General features: G+C 49.3%; 1 protein-coding gene across 2 annotated transcripts in view; it reads right to left on the bottom strand.

The window, feature by feature from the left end:
* Positions 1-19,253, bottom strand: part of LOC122216452 (xanthine dehydrogenase/oxidase) — a 57,769-nt gene that overhangs the window by 18,141 nt on the left and 20,375 nt on the right. For both annotated transcript variants that reach the window (XM_042933310.1, XM_042933311.1), the window contains exons 10-22: positions 17,974-18,066; positions 17,218-17,369; positions 16,075-16,168; positions 14,609-14,718; positions 12,103-12,287; positions 10,197-10,371; positions 8,387-8,470; positions 6,762-6,931; positions 4,547-4,670; positions 2,815-2,934; positions 2,251-2,347; positions 1,153-1,277; positions 235-368 (exon numbers count right to left, since the gene is read on the bottom strand). In XM_042933310.1, the coding sequence (XP_042789244.1) occupies positions 235-368; positions 1,153-1,277; positions 2,251-2,347; positions 2,815-2,934; positions 4,547-4,670; positions 6,762-6,931; positions 8,387-8,470; positions 10,197-10,371; positions 12,103-12,287; positions 14,609-14,718; positions 16,075-16,168; positions 17,218-17,369; positions 17,974-18,066 (1,663 nt within the window). The remainder of the gene's footprint in view (positions 1-234; positions 369-1,152; positions 1,278-2,250; positions 2,348-2,814; positions 2,935-4,546; positions 4,671-6,761; positions 6,932-8,386; positions 8,471-10,196; positions 10,372-12,102; positions 12,288-14,608; positions 14,719-16,074; positions 16,169-17,217; positions 17,370-17,973; positions 18,067-19,253) is intronic.

Raw genomic sequence — 19,253 nt, 5'->3', positions numbered from 1 at the left:
GCCCTTGCCTTGAGGGCCCTCACAGCCAGGCAGGGGAGGCTAAACATGGATCCATGCATCGAACACAAAGAAACACGTGGTGTTACCCTCACCCCAATGCCCAAGAGTTCTAAAAGCAGAAGGCTGTGACAATTCAAAGCAAGAGAAATCTACTTCTAAAAGGGAGAAATCCAGAAAGCCTTCTTGGCAGAGGCAGCCTTATTCTCCTTCTCTGAGCATGCTAGGGGGACTCACTTGTATGCAGCCAGAGCCACTGCTGTGGATACCACAGTGCTCCGGGTCTCTTTCCCTCCAAAGCCTCCTCCCATTCTCTTCACCCGGACCAAAATCCGGTTTGCCGGAACCCCCAACATGTTTGCAACAAAGCTCTGTGGACAAAAGAAAAATTACTTGCACTGAACACATCATCTGGACTTACCTCACCCTGACCTAGAGCCGCCCGCCCTCCGCAAGCCTACTTAGTGCCGTCAGTTCTGAAATTCCTTGATTCCGGAATCCCCCTCACCTCCCCAGGCAGCCCTTGATCTCGAGGTGCTGAAGTCTAACACTCATTAGTCAGTGCAGACTGAATTCAGACACTTGTTTCTAGCAAGGGGGGTCAGCGGCTGGCCACAGCAGACTTTCAGAGCCAAAGTTCATTTCATCCAGCCAAGAACTGGTGAGTTGCGGGGGTAGGACCAGCTGCCCACAATGCTGGCCAGTACTGTCGCCTTACCAGCAATAGAGAAATGGGGAGCCGCCATATTTGAGCTGCCACAGATAATTTAGTGGTCTCTGTGGCTATCACTAAACCCATCACCCACGTTTTACAGATGAGGAGCCTGAGATCGGATGTGATTTGACCAAGGCCATATCTCACTGGAAAAATGAAAGCCAACTCTTATTAGGTGCTATCCAAGTAGTAAACATCTAGTCATTACAACACCCTACCAGGCCCATTTTATGGAAGAGGAAACCAAGAAAGGTTATGTCACAACTCAGTGACACAAGCTTGTTGGTTGATAGGGTCTGGCTCCAGGACCACTACCCTCAGATACCCTTCTGGACCAGTCGAGATCTCCCTTTTCCCATGTCCTACATCGCCAACTCCTAGTCAGCCAGAAGCTCCCCAGTGCCGTGCCCAGGCCCTGGAGCTGACCCACAGGACGGTACCTGGGTCTTCGTGGTGTTCTGTGTAGACACAAAGAGCTCCATCTCCCCTGCCTCGCCTTTGGGGACAGCGATGGTGCAGTGAGTCTCCAGGTAGAAGTGCTCTTGGCCACCAATGTACAACTCGCCTGGGGAGGCAATGTGACCCTCATGGTGATCCGGAATTTCCTGAAGGAGAGTGCACTCCCCTAGGGCCCTGGGCAGGAACCAGCTGCTCACACACAGGTACCCTCTAGGTTCCCAGCAGGGGTGAAAAGGGTCTCAAAGCCTTAGCCACCTGGGGGAGCCAAATCCCCCACCCCAACAAAGAAACCAGAATGATACCAAAATGCATCAGGCATGAAGCTATCTTTCACTGCAGATTTTCAAATTATTTTGTAAAATTTAGGGAATGGTAAGGAAGGAATTAACAGATTAACAGATGTGACTGAAAAACTAAAAATGAGAGCATCTTCTGGAACAGAAGGTATCGGGCCAGTTGGAGAGATGACTCACCAGTGGCTTAGGAATACACTATGGACAATGTAGGAAACAATACCCAAAGGGATGTCACCAGCAGACGGGTGCCCCGCTGCCCACAGGGAGGGCCAGGACCTGTAGCCACTAATTCCCCAGACAGCCTTCTAAATTTCACACACTCCCAGCTACCCAGAACCACATACAGATATGTAACCTGGAGACAGGAGGTGGACATTAAGATGGCAGAGGGTCTAGGGGCACCTGGGTGGCTCAGTCAATGAAGCGTTACTTCAGCTCAAGTCATGATATCCTGGTTGGTGAGTTTGAGCCCCTCGTAGGGCTCTGTGCAGACAGCTCAGAGCCTGAAGGCCGCTTTCGAATCTGTGTCTCCCTCTCTCTCTACCCCTCCCCAGCCTATGCTCTCTCTCTCTCTCTCTCTCTCAAAAATAAATAAACATTTAAATTTTAAAAAAATGAGAGAGGGTCTTTCCCTGCCAACTGTCCACTATTTTGCTACAAACATCAGGAGGACTCTTCTGTTAAAAATTCACTCCCCTGCTCCAGGACTCAAGGTCCAGCTCTTGAATTTAATTCATAAACCAGGGCCAGCCCATACCCCAGGACTATATGGCACGGCCGTACCTGAAACAATGTTGTCTGCTTCCGAAAACCCCTTCGTGAGGTTTCCTTTCTCTATCTTCAGCTCAGGCTCATAAAAGGAGTCTTTTGCTATAGCATCCTGAGGACCACAAAGACGATTCAGTGACCAGACTTTCAGGAGAAGGAAGGTCATTCCCACCAGAGGGAAGAGAGGTTATTGCAACCACCCTCCCTCTTCTCACACAGGCATCTGTACAAGGGTCCTACACAGACTTCAAGTAAGCTTGCATGTAGCCTGGGGCCATGTGCCTCCATTTCCTCAGAGATAGTTGGACACGCTTGGATCTTGAGGAAAAGTAGAGTCCCTCAAGGAACCAATGGGAGCTGGCATTGGAAGGAGGGACCTAGTCTGGCCTCTGGCAGACTGAGTCTGGGATCATGATGGGGAAGTTTTCCAAAGAACACACAATCCTGGGGCTGAAGGGTTTACCTGTTCCTGTCTAATCGAATCCCACATGCTGCTGCAGCCCCCTCTAAAGTATCCCAGTAAAGGTGCCTCCAGGGACAGGGGGCTCACCCCTCCCCATGCAGTCCTTTCTCAGTTACCTCTATTGTGATAATGGCTGGAAGATCTTCATAGGTGATTCTCACCGCTTGAGCAGCTCTCTGGGCATGTTCTCGGGTGTCGGTGACCACAGCACCAATGATGTGCCCAATGCAAGTCACCTGGGAACCGAGCCAAACTGTTAAAGCATATAATGCACTCCTCATGAAGCAAATGATTTTGGATTGCCCAAAAGGCGAAGGAAGTCCTTGCCCCCACAGTTTCCTTAAGGGACATCCAGGAATGCCTCTGGGATCTTGGCATGTCTTTGTCCTACTGTTTGGGATTATGTGCTTCTTCATTGAGGATTTAGAAGTAGTGGAACTGGACTAGGACTTGGAGATCACGAGTATCAAGATGGCAAACTCGCTTTATCTCAGGGACCAATTTCATGATTTACCGCTGGCAGCTTGTTGAGAAGTTGCCCAGGATGGAAAGTGGTGATTGATTAGTCATGTCGCCGTGAGCAGAATGGACGGTATGGAAGCATGAAGTCTATTTGTTGACTCAGATGCACTCCAACACCCTTGTTTTTCAGGTGAAGAGATGCAGACCCAGAAGGCAAGATCATGGTCTTGCCTTGGCTCATTAATAGACCATGACTAAATCTCAGGCCCTGGCTTCCAGTTCCATTTTCTTTCTAGCACCCCTCTCCCTTTGAATTTCTGTTTCCAGATTTACACCAAAAGTTTCTCAAAGGCAGCAATCATGTCTTACACTTCATCCAAATGCCCAGAAGCAGTAGTTCCCAAATTCTGGTTCTCAGACTTGATAAATAAACCAGTTTTTGTTAGATTTTCAGAACAATGATTGTCATTTTCTCACCACTTAATGATTCCATTCCTTCAGAGGCATTTTTCTTCCAAAAATCCCCAAACATGAACCAAAAAAAAATTGTCCAACTCATCACTTTGCAATATGAGGTTTCTGACAGTAGAAAGCCATACTGTCTCTGATAGTTATCTCTTGAGGACCCAGTTGAGTTGTTAACTTAATTGATTGGGCTGTGGTGGTTTATCCCAGCTAATTCTCACTAACCGTCATGTTAGCAGTAATCTTAGAGATTCTCGAAATTTACAAAAGCAATTTGTTCTCTTGTTAAATGGAGTCCTTGTGTCTCATAGTTGTAGTTTTTTATTCTCTCTTTCTCTTGTACATTAATAATAAAGTGAATATGCCCTTAGACAACGCCAACTCATCTCCAATTTGCATTTGAACTGTATTAAAATTGTCAAGTGACTTCCACCCTGAAAGTTTCAAAACGTGTCTATGTGCGTGTGTGTGTGTCAAAACTCCATATATGCTTGACAGCAATAGATGAATTTTCGTATAAGTGAATTTTCAATACACATAGTGACAGTATTGTGATTTTTATTCTGGTAGTTTGTTTACCATATTTTTATTTTCTTTTCACAAAGGAGCTATTTATCCCCTGAAACCTAACTGGCAGTTTAAAAAATAATCACCAGTCTTGTTTTAATACCAGTTTGGCCTGGAGTCATCCTAACATGTGCAACTAGCCACCAACAATGAAATAAACAAGTAAACATAAGTGAAAGTTAAAAGTGCCACCAGACCGATTCCATCCCTGTACTGATCGCCCTGCAATGAAGGCCACAGTATGTACCAATGTGTAATCTTTGTCAGATTAAGGATTTGGAGGAATGAGCGCAAACTAAATCTCAAGTGCCCATTCCACTAATTTCATATCTAAAAACAAAATCCAACACATACCTTATCCTTTGCAAACACCATTTCATCATTACCAATTCCAGTTATATTACTCCCGGGAACATCATCAGCAGAGATAAAGCAGACAAACCCTGGCACCTTCTGAGCTTCTGAAGTATCTATGGACCTGCAAGAATGAGCACAGTGAGGGGCCCAGGTGGGAAACTGAAGCAGAAGACCCACCACCAACTGGATACCACTGTCCTCATGTTGATTTTTCCTCCACTCAAATTCCTTCCTTCTCCATCCTCTAGTCTATGCTATCCTTTCCAGATTCTATATTCTATCCTAGCCTACATTCCATAGGCTATCCTACCCTATCCTATTCTGCAAATGCTCATGAAATACGTACCCTGTGAAGGCCACCATGCTGAGTGCTGTGGAGAACAAAAAATGAACAGGACAGGCCCACCCCCATGGACCTTCTACTACGGAACCACATCACAGTGAGTAGCATTTACTCTTGAGAGCTCCAGCTCATACCCACATCACAGCTAATACCCACACAGAATCAGCACTTTTGGGCCCTTGCTGCACCACTGATCGAATGTCCCTGAACATCGTCACACAGTCAAATTTGTCTCCCCACCTTCATGAAGCTATCCCAGAAGAGCAGGGCAGCCCGGCCATCATCAGGCCCGAGAGGGAGAACACCTGGAGACTGTTTCACTAATAACAGTCTCTACTATGTTCTGCTCACTATGGCCCGGGCCCCCAAGGGGAGATAGAGCAGAGGCACCTCACAGAAAGGTATGGAAACCACTCTGAAGGGCCGAGCAACTTCCAACAGGCAAACCTCACCAGAGCCCAGAACGTCATCATCATTATCCTCCTTCTACTTTTGGGGCAACTCAAGCTCAGGGAAATTGAGCAGCTTTTCCAAAGTCACCCAGCAGAGAGCAACGTAGGTGGGATTAGGACTGAGGTTAGGTTATGAAGAGCCAAAGCCAGGTCCTCGCTTCTTTCCAAGTGCACGCAGCCGGGAAAGTCCAGGTCACTGCCGTTACTACAGAGCCCCCCACCCTCCTCCATCCATTCACACATCGCTCAGATGGAGCAAAGAACGGAGACAATGTGGATCGTGGCCAGTGTGGTCAGTGTGGGCTCAAGACAAGGATAAAGCAAATGAATTTACCCTAGAGATGGCAACCACATCATCTGAAACAGTTTTTTTCAGAGAGCTGGAAGACTTTACTTACCTGTTAAGTTTTCTCGGTGTCCAGGTTACCATTCCTGCAGCCTGTCTCCAGGCAGCTAGGAGCGGCAGAGGGAAAAACCAATGATGGGGAGACGGGATCCCTAATCCCAGCAGTGGCAGCGCCCAAGGGAGGGTTTCTCCTAGCTGCTCTGTTCAACAGGATATGTGTCTGATGCCCACCAGGAGATCAATGCAGTCTCTGGCCTGAACATCAAGAGGCAGCACAGCTCGGCTGCTAATGCTGCCTGGCTTCAAACTCCCGCTTGGCTGCTTACCAACTCTGTGACCTCGGGCACGTAACTTACCGCCCTTGTGCCTCAGCTTCCTCATCTGGAACATGGGGATCATAACAGGACCTGCCTGTAGGGTTGTTGTGAGGAGTAAAGCTGCCAATGTATAGAAAATGCTTTAAAGGCCACAGCAAATATTAAGTGCCACATGAGTGTTGGGTATTACTATTATTATAGAAGTGGCGATGCTTGTCATTTGGGCTCTCCAAATTCAACAGACGGGCACAGGTGGCTCTTCTCTGCTAGGTCCTTGCAGACTCTGTCACTGATCATCATGAAAACACCCGGCTATGAATAGAGAAACTGTGAGCTTAGGCATCCCAGGCCAAGGTCACAGCTGGTAAACACTGGAACAGAGACTCGATCCCGGGTCGGTCTGACTCTAACGCCACGCTCTTCCCCTTAGTGCTGACTCAAGTTCTCCTGAAATACTGCATTGAAGTTTAGCCCAATATCAAAGTGCAGAGCTGACCTGCTCCTGTTAAAAGCTCCTCACTGCTTTTTGGCTCAAGTGCAATGTCCCGGTTCAGCATTCCGAGGCTCTCCTGTTCTGGCCCCTGCCTATGCCTCCAACAGCATCCCCTCACCCTGCCAGGCACCACTGAGTCCCTAACCTCTCCCGCTCCTCTCCAGGCTGGTTTTCAGGTGAGTTCCCAGTCCCTCTCTAGACTGGAAGGCCCTGGAGGAGCTTCCCAGCACCCTCCTCCCTCAGGATATTTACTCCACTCACTTGATCTTGGCGTGGGCCCGGGTGCTGGTGACCAACCGGAGGGACAGCTCATTCTCGTAGCGAGGGATGTCGTCACAGTACACGGCCTCCCCAGACGCTTGCATGGCCGCGGCCAGGTGGGGCAGGGGCCGACCCACCATGTCCTCCTCGCACTGACCCTTGGGCACCTCCTGGAACAACATGGTCATCAGTCAAGCTGAGCTGCATAAGACACTGTTTCCCTACAGGCCTGGGGAAACTGCAGGGAGCTTCAGGCCAAAGCAAACCTGAGTGAAGATGGAGGAGGCAGGAGGGACACAGGGCAAAGGAACAGACCGGCAGAGCAGAGGTGGTCATAGTGTCCCCATACGGGGGGAAAAATAAATAACTAAAGAAGAACCTCAATGTGCACTCATGGGGGGTGGAGTAAAAAGCTGGTGCTACGTGCATCCAATCAAACAGTATGCAACTATTAAGACATACTTTTGAAGACTTTAAATTAGAAGGCAAGAATGTTCACATTACATGTAAACACAGGACAGAAACCATTGTGTGTGCGTATGATGATTTGAATTCTGTAGGAAAAATATGTATGTTATAAACATAGCATGTCAATGTCCATATATGCAAAGGAAAAAAAGGAAAGAAGTCAAAAAAAATATCATGATTTTCTCTTGGAGGTGGGATCTTGGGTCATTTTCGTTTCTTCTTTATATCTTTCTGTACTTGCCAAAGTGTTCCAAAATGGATTTGTAACAAAATTCTGTTGTATGTGGTTTTTCAAAGACATAATAATAATGGCTAACATGTCACTGAGTATTTAATATATCCCAGGAGCTAATCTAAGCTATTTACTTTTACTAACACATTAAATCCTCAGAACCATCCTAGGAAACAGGTGCCATCATGGGGACACTTGCAGGTGGGCATAATTAACTTGCCCAAAAGCCACAGAGAGGAAGTGACTTGTCGAAGGTTACACAGTTACAAACTGGCAGAGTTTGAATTCAAGTCCTGGCAGTGGAGCCCAGAGTTCACACTCTGGACCACTAGCCTCTACTGCATGGTTCCACAAATTGTGGCCTGTGGGCCAAATCTGGCCCACTGCCTGCTTCTATAAATAAAGTTTTATTGGTACATACCACACACATTCATTTACGTATTACCTCTGGTTGCTCTTATGCTATAATGACAAAGTTGAGGAGCATCAACTGAAACTATAGGGCCCACAAAACCCAAAGTGTCTACAGAGAAAGTTGACCCTTTACCTAGTGCTTCTCAAAAACTTGCCATTGACAGAAAGTTGTTGTTTTGTTGTTATGGCCAGGAGAACTCCTGGCTTTGCACATCAGCCCCACAGAGGCACCAGAAAAGACAAAATCGGGACAACAGGTTTTTTTTTTATTCTTTAAGGAGCAGGTGAAGATGAGAGTAATCTCAAGAGAGACAAAATTTAGGTACGGAAGGAGGAAAAGAGCTTCATTGACATTAATACGATTCCCATTTTCTTCACCGGATATTTATGCAAAGCAGTAGGAGCTTTAAGCACCTACATACGACTCAAGTCAGTCATTCACCAAAGGTCAGCATCATCTGATGTGCCCTGCAAGGGCCTGTCATATCAGCCATACATCAGGTATACTCACTTGGAAGAGCTGGACGTTGGCTGGAGGGTCTTTCTGAAAGAGTAAGGTGGCACTGGCATGGGTGGGGTCCAGCTTGCCGCACTTCTGTGGAGGTAAGTTAACAGTAGTGATCATGACTAGTTCTATCATTGATCCCACCCTTGGTTGTCCTCAAGTGGCAACAGTAACAACTGTTCCCCTCATCTCCTCATCGTACATGCCTCGTGCCGGCTGGATCTATCTCAACATCAGAACGTGGGCTCTGAGAGCCCAGCATTTTATAACAGCCTCGGGCCCCTTCCCACCCCTGCAGCCTGCATGGTGAATGGTTTGTGCTTCCTCCAACACACCAAATGGTTTCCCTCCCTCCTGCATTTATTCACGCTGCTCTCTCTCTCTCCTTGCCTTGCTGGAAACCTTCTTCCTCCTCGTTTCTATGGGAAATATTTAATGATATGGAAAATGCGCACAATATAATCTCAACAGAATCAGGGGAAATGGAAAACTCTATATGCAGCATGACCCTAAATCTGTTTAGAAAATGATGTGTCCAGATCAAAAGATAGGAAGACGACAGGTATACAGAGAGAGGGATGGAAGGAGAGATAGAAAGAGAAAGAGAAAAGAGAGAATGACAGAAGATGGACAAATGAATGTAGGGAAAAGATCAGAGGAAAAAGCAAGACTAGTAGCAGTGGTTTCCTCTAGAATCTGAGAGAAAAGCATATTTAATTAAAAAGAAAAGTAATAAAAAAAGTATTTAATTTTTTATTTAAAAAGTTGAAATGTTTTTTAATTTTCTATTTTAATTTTTAATATATTTCTATGTTTTTAAGTTTGCCACAGGAAATGTATTACTCTTATAATCAGAAAAAACTCAAGGTGCCTGGGTGGCTCAGTCAATTAAGCATCTGACCCTTGCTTTCAGCTCAGGTCATGATCTCACAGTTCTGAGGTCGAGCCCCACGTTGGGTTCTGTGCTGTCAGTGCAGAGCCCACTTGGGATTCTCTCTCTGCCCCTGCCCGCTCACGTGCACGCATGGACTCTCTGTCTCTATCTCTCAAAATAAGTAAATAAATGCTTTTTAAAAAGAAAAAGAAGAAAGCTATTAGGGATGCTTTTTAAAGAGGGATTTCTGTCTGCGGTCCCCACATCTGTGGAAGCTTCTCTCCTTTGCACTCCCCATGCCATCTTGCTCAGTTGTCACTCTAGGCTGGCCTTTAGTGATCACGTTCTCTCCCACACGAGGCTGCTCCCGGGGCCAAGTGCAATGTTATGCATAGACGGTGCAAAGTAAATGCTTACTGAACCAATATGGGGAGCTGGGCTTCCGCTCAGCCACACCCTTTCCAGAATGCACACCCTCCCCGTGACCACTGTCTCCTGACTGTAGTGGCACCCGTTACATTCTCATTCCACCCTCTACCTTCTCATCTCACTCCACGTTCCATTCTAAGTACAAAACCACAGTTGAAACAGCTAGCCTGTCAAAAGGATCATCTGGTCTACCACCCAGATCAGCAGATTTCCCAACTGAGACTTAAAGAGAGTTGTGACCTATTCAAGTTTCAAGGGAGGTAACGATTCAGTCGGGACCAGAACCCTAGTCGTTGACGCCCAGTTCAGTGTTCTGCCTCTCAACCATCCCGTTGGTTCCCATCTCCATGTGGCTCCCTGGGCCGTGTGTCCTTGGAGCAAAGTCCTTAGATGTCAGAAGGGAGAAGCCAATTTACCACCTGGTCCACCGTACCCCTCCCTCAGACTGGCTTCCTAAATTCCCAAACAAAAGTCCTGCAGACAGTCTGTATCTTGCCCACACCCCACACTCACATCTTTCGAGTTCTGTATGCCCAGTTTCTGAAGCACTGTCAGGTAGAACTTGAAGAAGAAGCTGAGGGTGAGGGTACGCCGAAACTCCACCATGCCGCCAGGGGCGTCGGGGGCCAGGGACAACTCCTCCGCCAGGCCCGCACACACGTTCTGCAGCAGCTCCTCGTTCCAGAAACTGCCAGAGAGCAGAAGGCGGGAGAGCGCTCCTACTCAGCCATCAGAATCACTTGTGTGGGGTGGTAGGCACAGGGCCGTAGTCATATGAAACTTGGTTCAAAATTTGGCTTGGATACTTATACTTGTGTAACTTTAGGTAAGTTACTTGCTTGAGCCTTAGTTTCCTCATCTTTTTCAAAAAACCTTTTTTTAATGTTTCTCTATTTTTGAGAGAGAGAGATGCAAGTCAAGCATGGGAGGGGCAGAGAGGGAGGGACACTAGGAACCTGAAGCAGGCTCCAGGCTCCGCGCTGTTGGCACAGACCCGATGCGGGCTCAAACTCATGAACCCTGAGATCATGACCCTGAGATCAAGACAAAGTCAGACACTTAACCGAGTGAGGCACCCGGGCACCCCTCAGTTTCCTAAAATTTAAAACTAGACACAATTTGGGTGCCTTGATGGCTCAGTCGGTTGAGCACCCAACTCTTCATTTCCGCTCAGATCAGCCCCACTTCTTAAGATTCTCTCTCTCTCTGTCTCTCTCTGTCTCTCCCTCTGTCCCTCTCCCCTGCTCTTGCTCTCTCTCTCTCTCTCTCTGTCTCTCGCTAAAATATAAAAATAAATATAAATAAATATATACATACAGAAATAATACAAATAAAAATAGACACAATTTTAAAACGACCACAAAATTATACTAACTAAATCTATTCAGTCCTTATAACGCCCTAAGCAATGTCCTCCGTGCTTTTTACGAAAGATCACTTTTTATTTCCATGTAAAAGTGTAGCATGTAAAAGTGTAGCATGGAAAATCTGTATACTCCTTTACCGATGAGGAAACTGAGGCACGGGAAGATTCGGCCAGCGCTGGGGAAGGGCTCGGGATAACTGCTGCCACACACTAGCCATAGTAGTAGGAGTAGCCCCAGTCAGAGAGCAGCGGGAGGGGCAGCAGCAATACCGCAGGAGGGATACTAGCAGTGGCCGGAACAGGAGCAGCAGAAGTAACAGCCGTGGTAGAAGCAAAAGCAGAAGGCGTAGAAGTCGTGGAAAGAGGAACAGTGGTGAGAGCCGTAGCAGCAGCGCTGGCGACACTGTGACTAGTAGCGGGAGGAGCAGCAGAGGCACGACTGTGAGTCGTGGCGAGAGTCACGGTGGGGACACACACAACGGTGGCAGCAACAGCATTCACACAGTGGCAGCAGGAACGCTGTCGGCAGTACTCTCGGGAGGAGCCGCAGGAAGAGTAGAGCCGCAATACGAGCATCAGCGGTAGAGAGACTGCAGTGGTGGCATCGCTGGGAACAGCAGTGGAAGCCACAGCGGCAACACTAGTCCGAGGAGTGACGGTGGCAGAAACAGCAGCAGTGACAGCAGCGGGAAGAGTAGCAACAGAAGCAGCAGTACCAGTGTGAGTAGTGCCAGCCGCAGTAATTGCAGTAGAGGCCCAGCCGTGAGAGCAATGGCAACGGTGGCCGCTCGTGGCCGCAGCAACGGCGGGCCCAGCGGTACCAAGAGCAGCGGAGCCGTAGCAGGCAGGGTGGAACCAGCGCAGCAACAGCCATGCTACCAGGAATCGAGCTACGGGTAGCGGCAGTCAGGGTGGCAGCAGCGGTAACCCCGGTAAGGGCGGAAGTCATGGCTGTAGCGGGAGCAAGAGTAACGCCGCCGGCACTCCCGGCAGCTAGCAGCACTGCGGGAGTCGGAGCGGCACTGGTCGTTTCACTCTGCCGGCAGCTCTCACTTTGCTATCTGCTTCCGTGTGGTCTTGAGGGCCGAGACGGTTCTGTCGTGCATTCCGCCGTAGCAAAGGGCCAGCTCCTTCACCTGCGCGGTTTCCGGGTTGAACAGGACCCTCATGCCGCTGGTCACCTTGGCGATGTCATCTTCTCTCCGAGAGGCCTGCTTAAAGGCTGAGAAATACTCACCCTGCAAAACAAGAGAAAGGTTCCTGCTTCTCCCCTGCATTTGCTACAACTGCAGATGGTGAGGCTGAAGCACGGGGGTGAAAGGGCAGGTGAAGGGACAGGGCCATGGCAACCCTGCAAGGGGAGGCCGGTGGGACTCAAAGATGTGGGCAGCGCCGACTGTCCCGTGCTCAGCACGAGGCCCGGACAACACTCCCAGAAGCCAGGAAAGGGGAGAAATTTCCCCTGTCGGTCAGGAACACCCAAAGTCAAGGAAAAGGAGTCAGGGTTCTCTCAACCAACAGCTGGGAGGAGGAAAGACATGTTCACAAAGGCTGCTCGGGGTCCCCCAGCCCCCAGTCCTCCCATCCTGGCGCCCAGCTTCAGAGCCCACCCAGCCTCTCGGCTGTGCCCAAACCTCTGTTGGCTTAACTGCCTCTCGAGCAGATACAATGAGATGCCACCGGGTGTGTGAAATGCACCCTCACCCACACCTGTGCACGTGCTCTCTCTAGCTTGTCTCTCCCACTGGTCTATTGTTCACGGTTAGAAACCTTGCTTCCTGAAAGAATGAACCACACTATGAAACACTAGCTGCCTTTGTGCTTTGAGCACACATTTCCCTCTGGGCTCCAGGCAGGCCCCATCTGTCAGGATAGGAGGGCCGCATGACTCACTTTCCAGGTAAGAACAATCTCATATCAAGCCCTTTCTGGCCAGGTTCTGCTTGAGGTCTGAACCCACCTGGCACCGCAAATTCTGATTAACGTCAAAGGCAGAGGCTTAAGGGAAGCGTTGTTGAGAAAGCCCAACGAGGCTCACTGTGGACGCCCACACTGGCCACAAGCTTCTGTTTGAAGAAGTCATCGGGCTTCCTCCTGACCATGACGCTAGTCCGGATTCCCGATGTCAAGCATGGCCCCGGGACCGTGAGCCTGGACTCTGCGCTTGGTTCTGGAACAGGACTGTGCCAGTCCACGGTGACGTGTCCACTGGGGTGCCACGCCATGTCAGTGTCAGATTGGCAGCTGTCCTTTCTTGAGAAATCCTCCCTACTTCTGGGTATTAAAATCTCCTTTCTGTCATGACATGGTTTTTGTTTTTAAAGATTTTCTTCAGTGTATTTATTTATTTTTGAGAGAGAGACAGAATGAGCAGAGGAGGCACAGAGACAGAGAGAGAGGGACAGAAGATCTGAAGCGGGCTCTGTGCTGACAGCAGAGAGCCCGATGTGGGGCTTGCACTCACAAACCGTGAGATCGTGACCTGAGCTGAAGTCAGAAGCTTAGCTGACTGAGCCACCCAGGCGCCCCTATGAAATGTTTTTGGCTAATGTCCCTATCTGGCAAAATAAAAACTGGACTCTTGTATGCCTGTTCCCTCCTCCCTTCTCCAACTCATAATTAAAAAGAGGAAAATTTACTGATCTGTGAAATACAAAAAGTCTGGGAATCACTGCTCAAGATGGTCTATAAGGACAAGCTAGAAAATCAGTAAGAAACCACCTCAGGGACATCATGGCTCTAATTTAATTAGCATTCTCATTAAGGGGGCCAAAATTAGCAAGGGCGAACATGCCTCGTAACGCGCGCTCAAGCGCTACCTGGGTAAAACTCCTAATACTCTCCATCACAGCTGCTTTCCCAGCCTCACACAGATCACTTTTCTACACGGCCCATTATGGAATGTGTAGCTGGTGAGGGAGGAGAGAAAGGCACCTGGTGACGCCACCATGAGCCCCCAGGAACAACAGCGAGGCAGCCAGAAGTGCCCAGACTTGCCTCAACAGGACAGAAAAACTCCCATGAGCAGAAATGCAACCACGCCAACTCAGAGCAAGGTCAGCAAATAAACACCTCATCAACATGTGTGGGCCTGACCCACGGGCAGCCCCTCCACTCAGCGTGCAAGCCCCAGTCTCCTCTGACCTGGGGCAGAAGTGCTCAGTGGCTGGATGTGCTCTTGAAATCATGTTGCTAGCTACCAGATGGAGATCCCCACTGGTTTCTGGACATCGGCCTGGAATCTTAGGCATTCCTGATTTCAATCCACACAATAACCTCCCGGGTAGGTAACACTGTGTCCGTTTTACAGACGAGGAAGCTGAGGCTCAGAAATCTGAAACGATTTGCCCAGGATCACGTGCCATGAGTCCATGGAATGCCCTCTTCCCTGCCCTGAAGCTCTTCATTGCCCAGAGAACACTATGGCTGGTGAAAGGCAGTGTTCAGAGACTTTGTTAAAGTTGAGAGATGCTGAGCTTGGTCCCCGAGGCAGACTCTGGTCTCTTGTCTGGAGCCTCGCTGCGGTAAGAGTGACATGGGACGCTCCTGAGCAGCTCACCTCCCTGCTGTAGGGGATCTCGATGGAAAGCAGTATCTCCTCCGGAGCTAGCAGGGTCTTTCTGTACGCGGGGAAGAAGGTGTGATCCATCCGAACCGTCCTCCTGGTGCCTGTACACAGGCCGGATGCAGAGCGGCCAGTGTGAGAAAGCAGAGAACGAGGCACCAGTAAATTCCCCATCCTGGTCTCTGGTACCCACAGTCAGAGGGCAGTGCTGGCACAATTAGGGCCAAGGTCCTCCATCTAAAATCCTTACGCAGGGATGTGCTGGTGAATGTTTAACAATGGACTATGTGTGGGCGGAGGGAGTCCAGATTTGCAGTACTTGCTAATTTCTACGGTATCAATACTCCCACCATAGCCAATTTCAGGCTCCCGGAGTGACATCAGTGAACATGAAGTTGGAAAGAGGGTGGCAAAGAGTTGACATGACACGCCTGCTGTCCTCTGAAAGGACTGCCTACAATGGTTGGCCATGGCTGTCTTCTGGGAACTTGCATTTCAGCAGATTCCCTGGTAAGATGACTGACTGTGTCTAAACTGTTCATACAAACAGCGTGGTTTATGCTGAACATCTGCTTTCTGTCTGGGTGCCTGGGCTTTTGGTACCTGCCAAGAAGGGCTACGCAAACAACCCCCCAAAAAGCCCTAGCTGTTCAGTCTCTGACGAGCTTCCCCGGCAGACAACACTTCACGTGTGTTATCACAATGCAGCTTGTGACTGAGGGAATGATGTGTGTCCTGTGTGATGCCACCGGGAGAAGTCTCTGGAAGCTTGTGCCTGGATTCCTCCAGACTGTGCCCCAGGTCCCTCTTCACTTTGCCAAGTTTACTTTGTGTCCTCCCACTTAATAAGTCATAGCCATGAGTATGACGATAGGCTGAGTCCTGGGAGTCCTCCCTGACTTCCTAGGAGTCATCAAAACTGGGATGGTCTCGAGGACCCTCCAACAAGGACGGTGCATAGCAGCATATCATTACTTAGCATTTCCACTCTACAGATATAACAGATGGGAATAACTCTAAGGGCATGGGCAATAGTAAAATAAACTCAAATATTAGGACGTGATGAATTTTGAGCACTTATTACCTTTATTTTTAATGTAATTTATTTTATTGTAAGTTTCTACAATTCAATTTTTAATAATGGCCATGTCTATCAAACACTCACAGACTCCCTGAAAATCCAGCTGTGGGCTGTGGCGAGCCAGTGCATTCTGGCTCTAGCACACTACTAGGTAAGGCTTCTAGGTGACAGATCCTGTTGGGAATTCTTAATAAGGAAATGGTCTGGCTCTCCTGGCCCCCACTCTGGGTATATCTCCCTTGCAGTTCCCAGGGATCCAAACCTTAGGACGGCTGGGTCATTGAATTGTGGGCCCTGTCTCTCCAAAAAGTCACCTATCTTGTGAGCCTACTCCCCCGTGGGGCCCTCTTTCCTGACTTCTGCATGACGTAGCTCTCACCTGTGGACACGATGGTCAGCTTGGCCCCACTGGCCATGAACACAGGGTTGAGGTCAGAGATGGGGCTGGCGGTGATGATGTTCCCTCCGATGGACTAGAACAAGCAGAGAGTGTGCGTGAGAGCCCAGCCCACCCAGGAAAACCTTGCTCTCACAGCAGGCTGCAGAACACAGGGCAGGTGGGGGACACCTGCTCACTGAAGGCACAAGACCAGCGGAACTCAAGCATCCAGAACCACGTGCAAAACCTGAGATTCGAACACTTGGGATTGGATCTCAGCTCTAAAATTTACTCGTCGGTAATGTGGGTCAGCTCCTTGAAATCTGCTCAATTTCATCCAAACTTTTTCTGAAAGGGTTGAGGTGGTTTATCACATGATGCAAGCAAATACTTCCTGGAAGTAGATCCCCACCCAGCTGGAGAATTTAGTGGAGCTTTCTGAGCTTCTGTCTACTCAGCCACAATCAGAGGTGTCAGGTGCTTGGGGTAGGGTGAGGGAATGGGGTGGGGGCTGTTTCCTTTGGGTTTTGTTCTAATTGAAAACAACAAAATAGAATGGACGGGGTGGCTTTCCTTCCCCCACCCCCACCCCCGCCAACCCTACACCGTCAGCTGTTGTGAGCCGCCAATGGTCCTGGGTGTGTGAATGCCGCTAGCAAATGTGGAACCTGGGGGCTAGTCTGGAGTTTAGTTGTGAACAGTCAACAGCTGGACCCCTCCCTCCTCTCTGGGGGTGTCTACCTCTGGCTCTCCCCCCAACGATGAAAGGTAGTCCAAGACTACATTTGGCTCAATCTCTCACCCACTTGCTGATAGCCTCGGCCAAGTTCAGGAACAAGGTGGGCAGGAGGCTCCATCTTGCCAACCTCAGGGGTAAAGACTGAGGCACACAGCATGTGCTTCCAAGAGTGACCCGTAGGCCCCCTTCCCCAGAAGCACCTTTGGGGCTCCATCCCAGCCCTACTGAGTCGGAATCTCTGAGAGCAGTGCCCAGGAAACTGCATTTTTAACAAACACCCCACAAGTTCTAAGCACTAGAGTTTGGGGCACACCAGATCTTCAGCAGAGGACAGACTAGCACATCTGCCTTGTGACAAAAGGCCCCATGACCTCAGCCTTGAGGGCTCCTGAACAGGGACTCACCGCCACAGACTTGACCTGCTTCCCAGCAAACCAGCGCAGCTGCTCCAAAACACCTTTGAACACCTCTGTTTGGTGGGCAGGAAGGTTGGCGACTGCATCGAGCAGCGTCTTTTCCACAAAGCTCAAGGGACACGAGGCTCCGAAGGAGATACCTGGGAACACATGCGCAGAAAAACAGCGATTCCCTTCACAGTTCAGAAAACATTTGGACACACAGCCCCTACGATGCTTTACTGGTACCTGAGTGACGATGAACCAGCTCTCACATCCTTATAAGGATGAGGAAATTAATGCCCAGAGAGGTGAAGTGACTTGCCCCATGCCACCCAGCTAATACACCAGCCAGGACTGAACCCCAGCCCTCTTGATCCTACAACCAGAATGCTCTCTTCTCTAAACCAGTGGTTCTCGTCTCAATAAAATCAGATCTCTGAGGGAGAAGTCCTGTTTTTTTTTGAAAGTGCCCAAGATCTCCCAGCACTGACCCCCTCCCCCTGTGAGCGATTCTAATGTGGAGCCAGGATTGAGAATGACTGTGGAGAATCTCACAGCCCCCTTGCCCACTGGCAGTCTGCCACAGATGCTCAGTGGAGGAAGGCAATGAAGGGGGTCCCTGCTCCCCACGCAAGGCAGCTCCAGGAGAAGCAGGTGGCAGCGGAGCCAAAGGAGAGGCTCTCCTGGCACCGGCCACCCCTCCCAAGGGACCCATCCGCAGCATCACAGCCTTCCGTGGGCTCAGGGCAAACCCCTCCTTACCCTCAGGTCCATGCTCCACTGAATTCAGCTCAGGGATCCAGGCTGGGCAGACCATCTTAGGAAACAGCTTATTCTTAAATTTCATCTCAATGCCTCGAGAAAAACAAGAAACCCGAAGTTAACAGGCTTCTACCAGGCGGGCCTCGGCATTGTTCCCACCACGCACACAGGACCTATGACATATTCACGATCGCATCATGCTCTGTGGGTGTCTTAGGACTGGCAGGTGCAGGAGATAAGATGTGGGGTTCAGTGCAGTTTCCACACTATCAGCCGGCAAACTTGTCTTTCTCTCCCTCCCCCCAAAAATCCTAGTGGAATTCAGATGAGATGAAATTCTTTTTTGCCTTTTGATTTCTTTTATCACCCAGAAAAGCTTCCTTTTTTTTTAATTTAGCTTTCTGACTCTGTGCTTGGACCTTCAACACCTTCAGATTTTCTGCTCTTCAGTAAGGAGAGCCTGCTTGATCCTGTCATACACAGTTCGCACACATGGAACCACCGTAGGCCCTGCTGACGTGTCTTTGAGTGTTAAACGAGATGAAATGTGAATTAACCTGTGTGTTGAGGGTGTGTCTGTGTATGGGACAGGGGTGGGGGATAATAGATGAAGCCGCAGCATGCTAAAATATGTCAGGAACCCGTGTAAGCACTTTACATGTTTTAACTCATTAAATCCTCACAATAGCCTTGGGAGATACTGTGATTTTCAGTTTATAGGAAGAGAAACTGAGGCACAGGAAGGTGAGGCTCTTGCCCACATTACACAGCTAAAAACAGACAATTCTTAGAGTTGGGGTATAATAGTCCTAATAACACGAAAGTCTAGCATTCAGACAAAAAGGAAAATCGTCTGAGAGAGAAAACATCAAATCTGCCTCCTGGTCCCCGACACCTGCCTGAGCAGGACTTTGCAGGACCACACGTCTCTACCAGCCTTCTGTCAAGTTAGAAAGGTCTGTGAACAGACGCCCCTCTGTTCTGTTCCTGAGACCTGGTTAGCTCTGCACCTCCCAGCCCCTCCCACAGACCTACAGATGGGAAGGTTCAAAAAGAAATGTCTGCCCATCCTCCCCACCCTCTCGGGGGCTATTCAGAGTGTCTGGTGGGTGGCCCAGGCTTTGCGGAGTCTGGCCTGTTTGAATACCGGTTCCCAGGATAAAGACTGCAGACAGAGGCCATCCGTGGCCTGTCTTGACAAGGTTCTCTCTATGCCCGGCTTCCCCAGCACCCTACCCTGGCTGTCAGTGGTTACACTGCTGTGTGTATATATAAGGGAG

Source organism: Panthera leo, chromosome A3, assembly GCF_018350215.1.
Source record: "Panthera leo isolate Ple1 chromosome A3, P.leo_Ple1_pat1.1, whole genome shotgun sequence".
Classification (NCBI taxonomy): domain Eukaryota; kingdom Metazoa; phylum Chordata; class Mammalia; order Carnivora; family Felidae; genus Panthera; species Panthera leo.
This window is presented reverse-complemented; position numbering and strand designations above follow the sequence as displayed.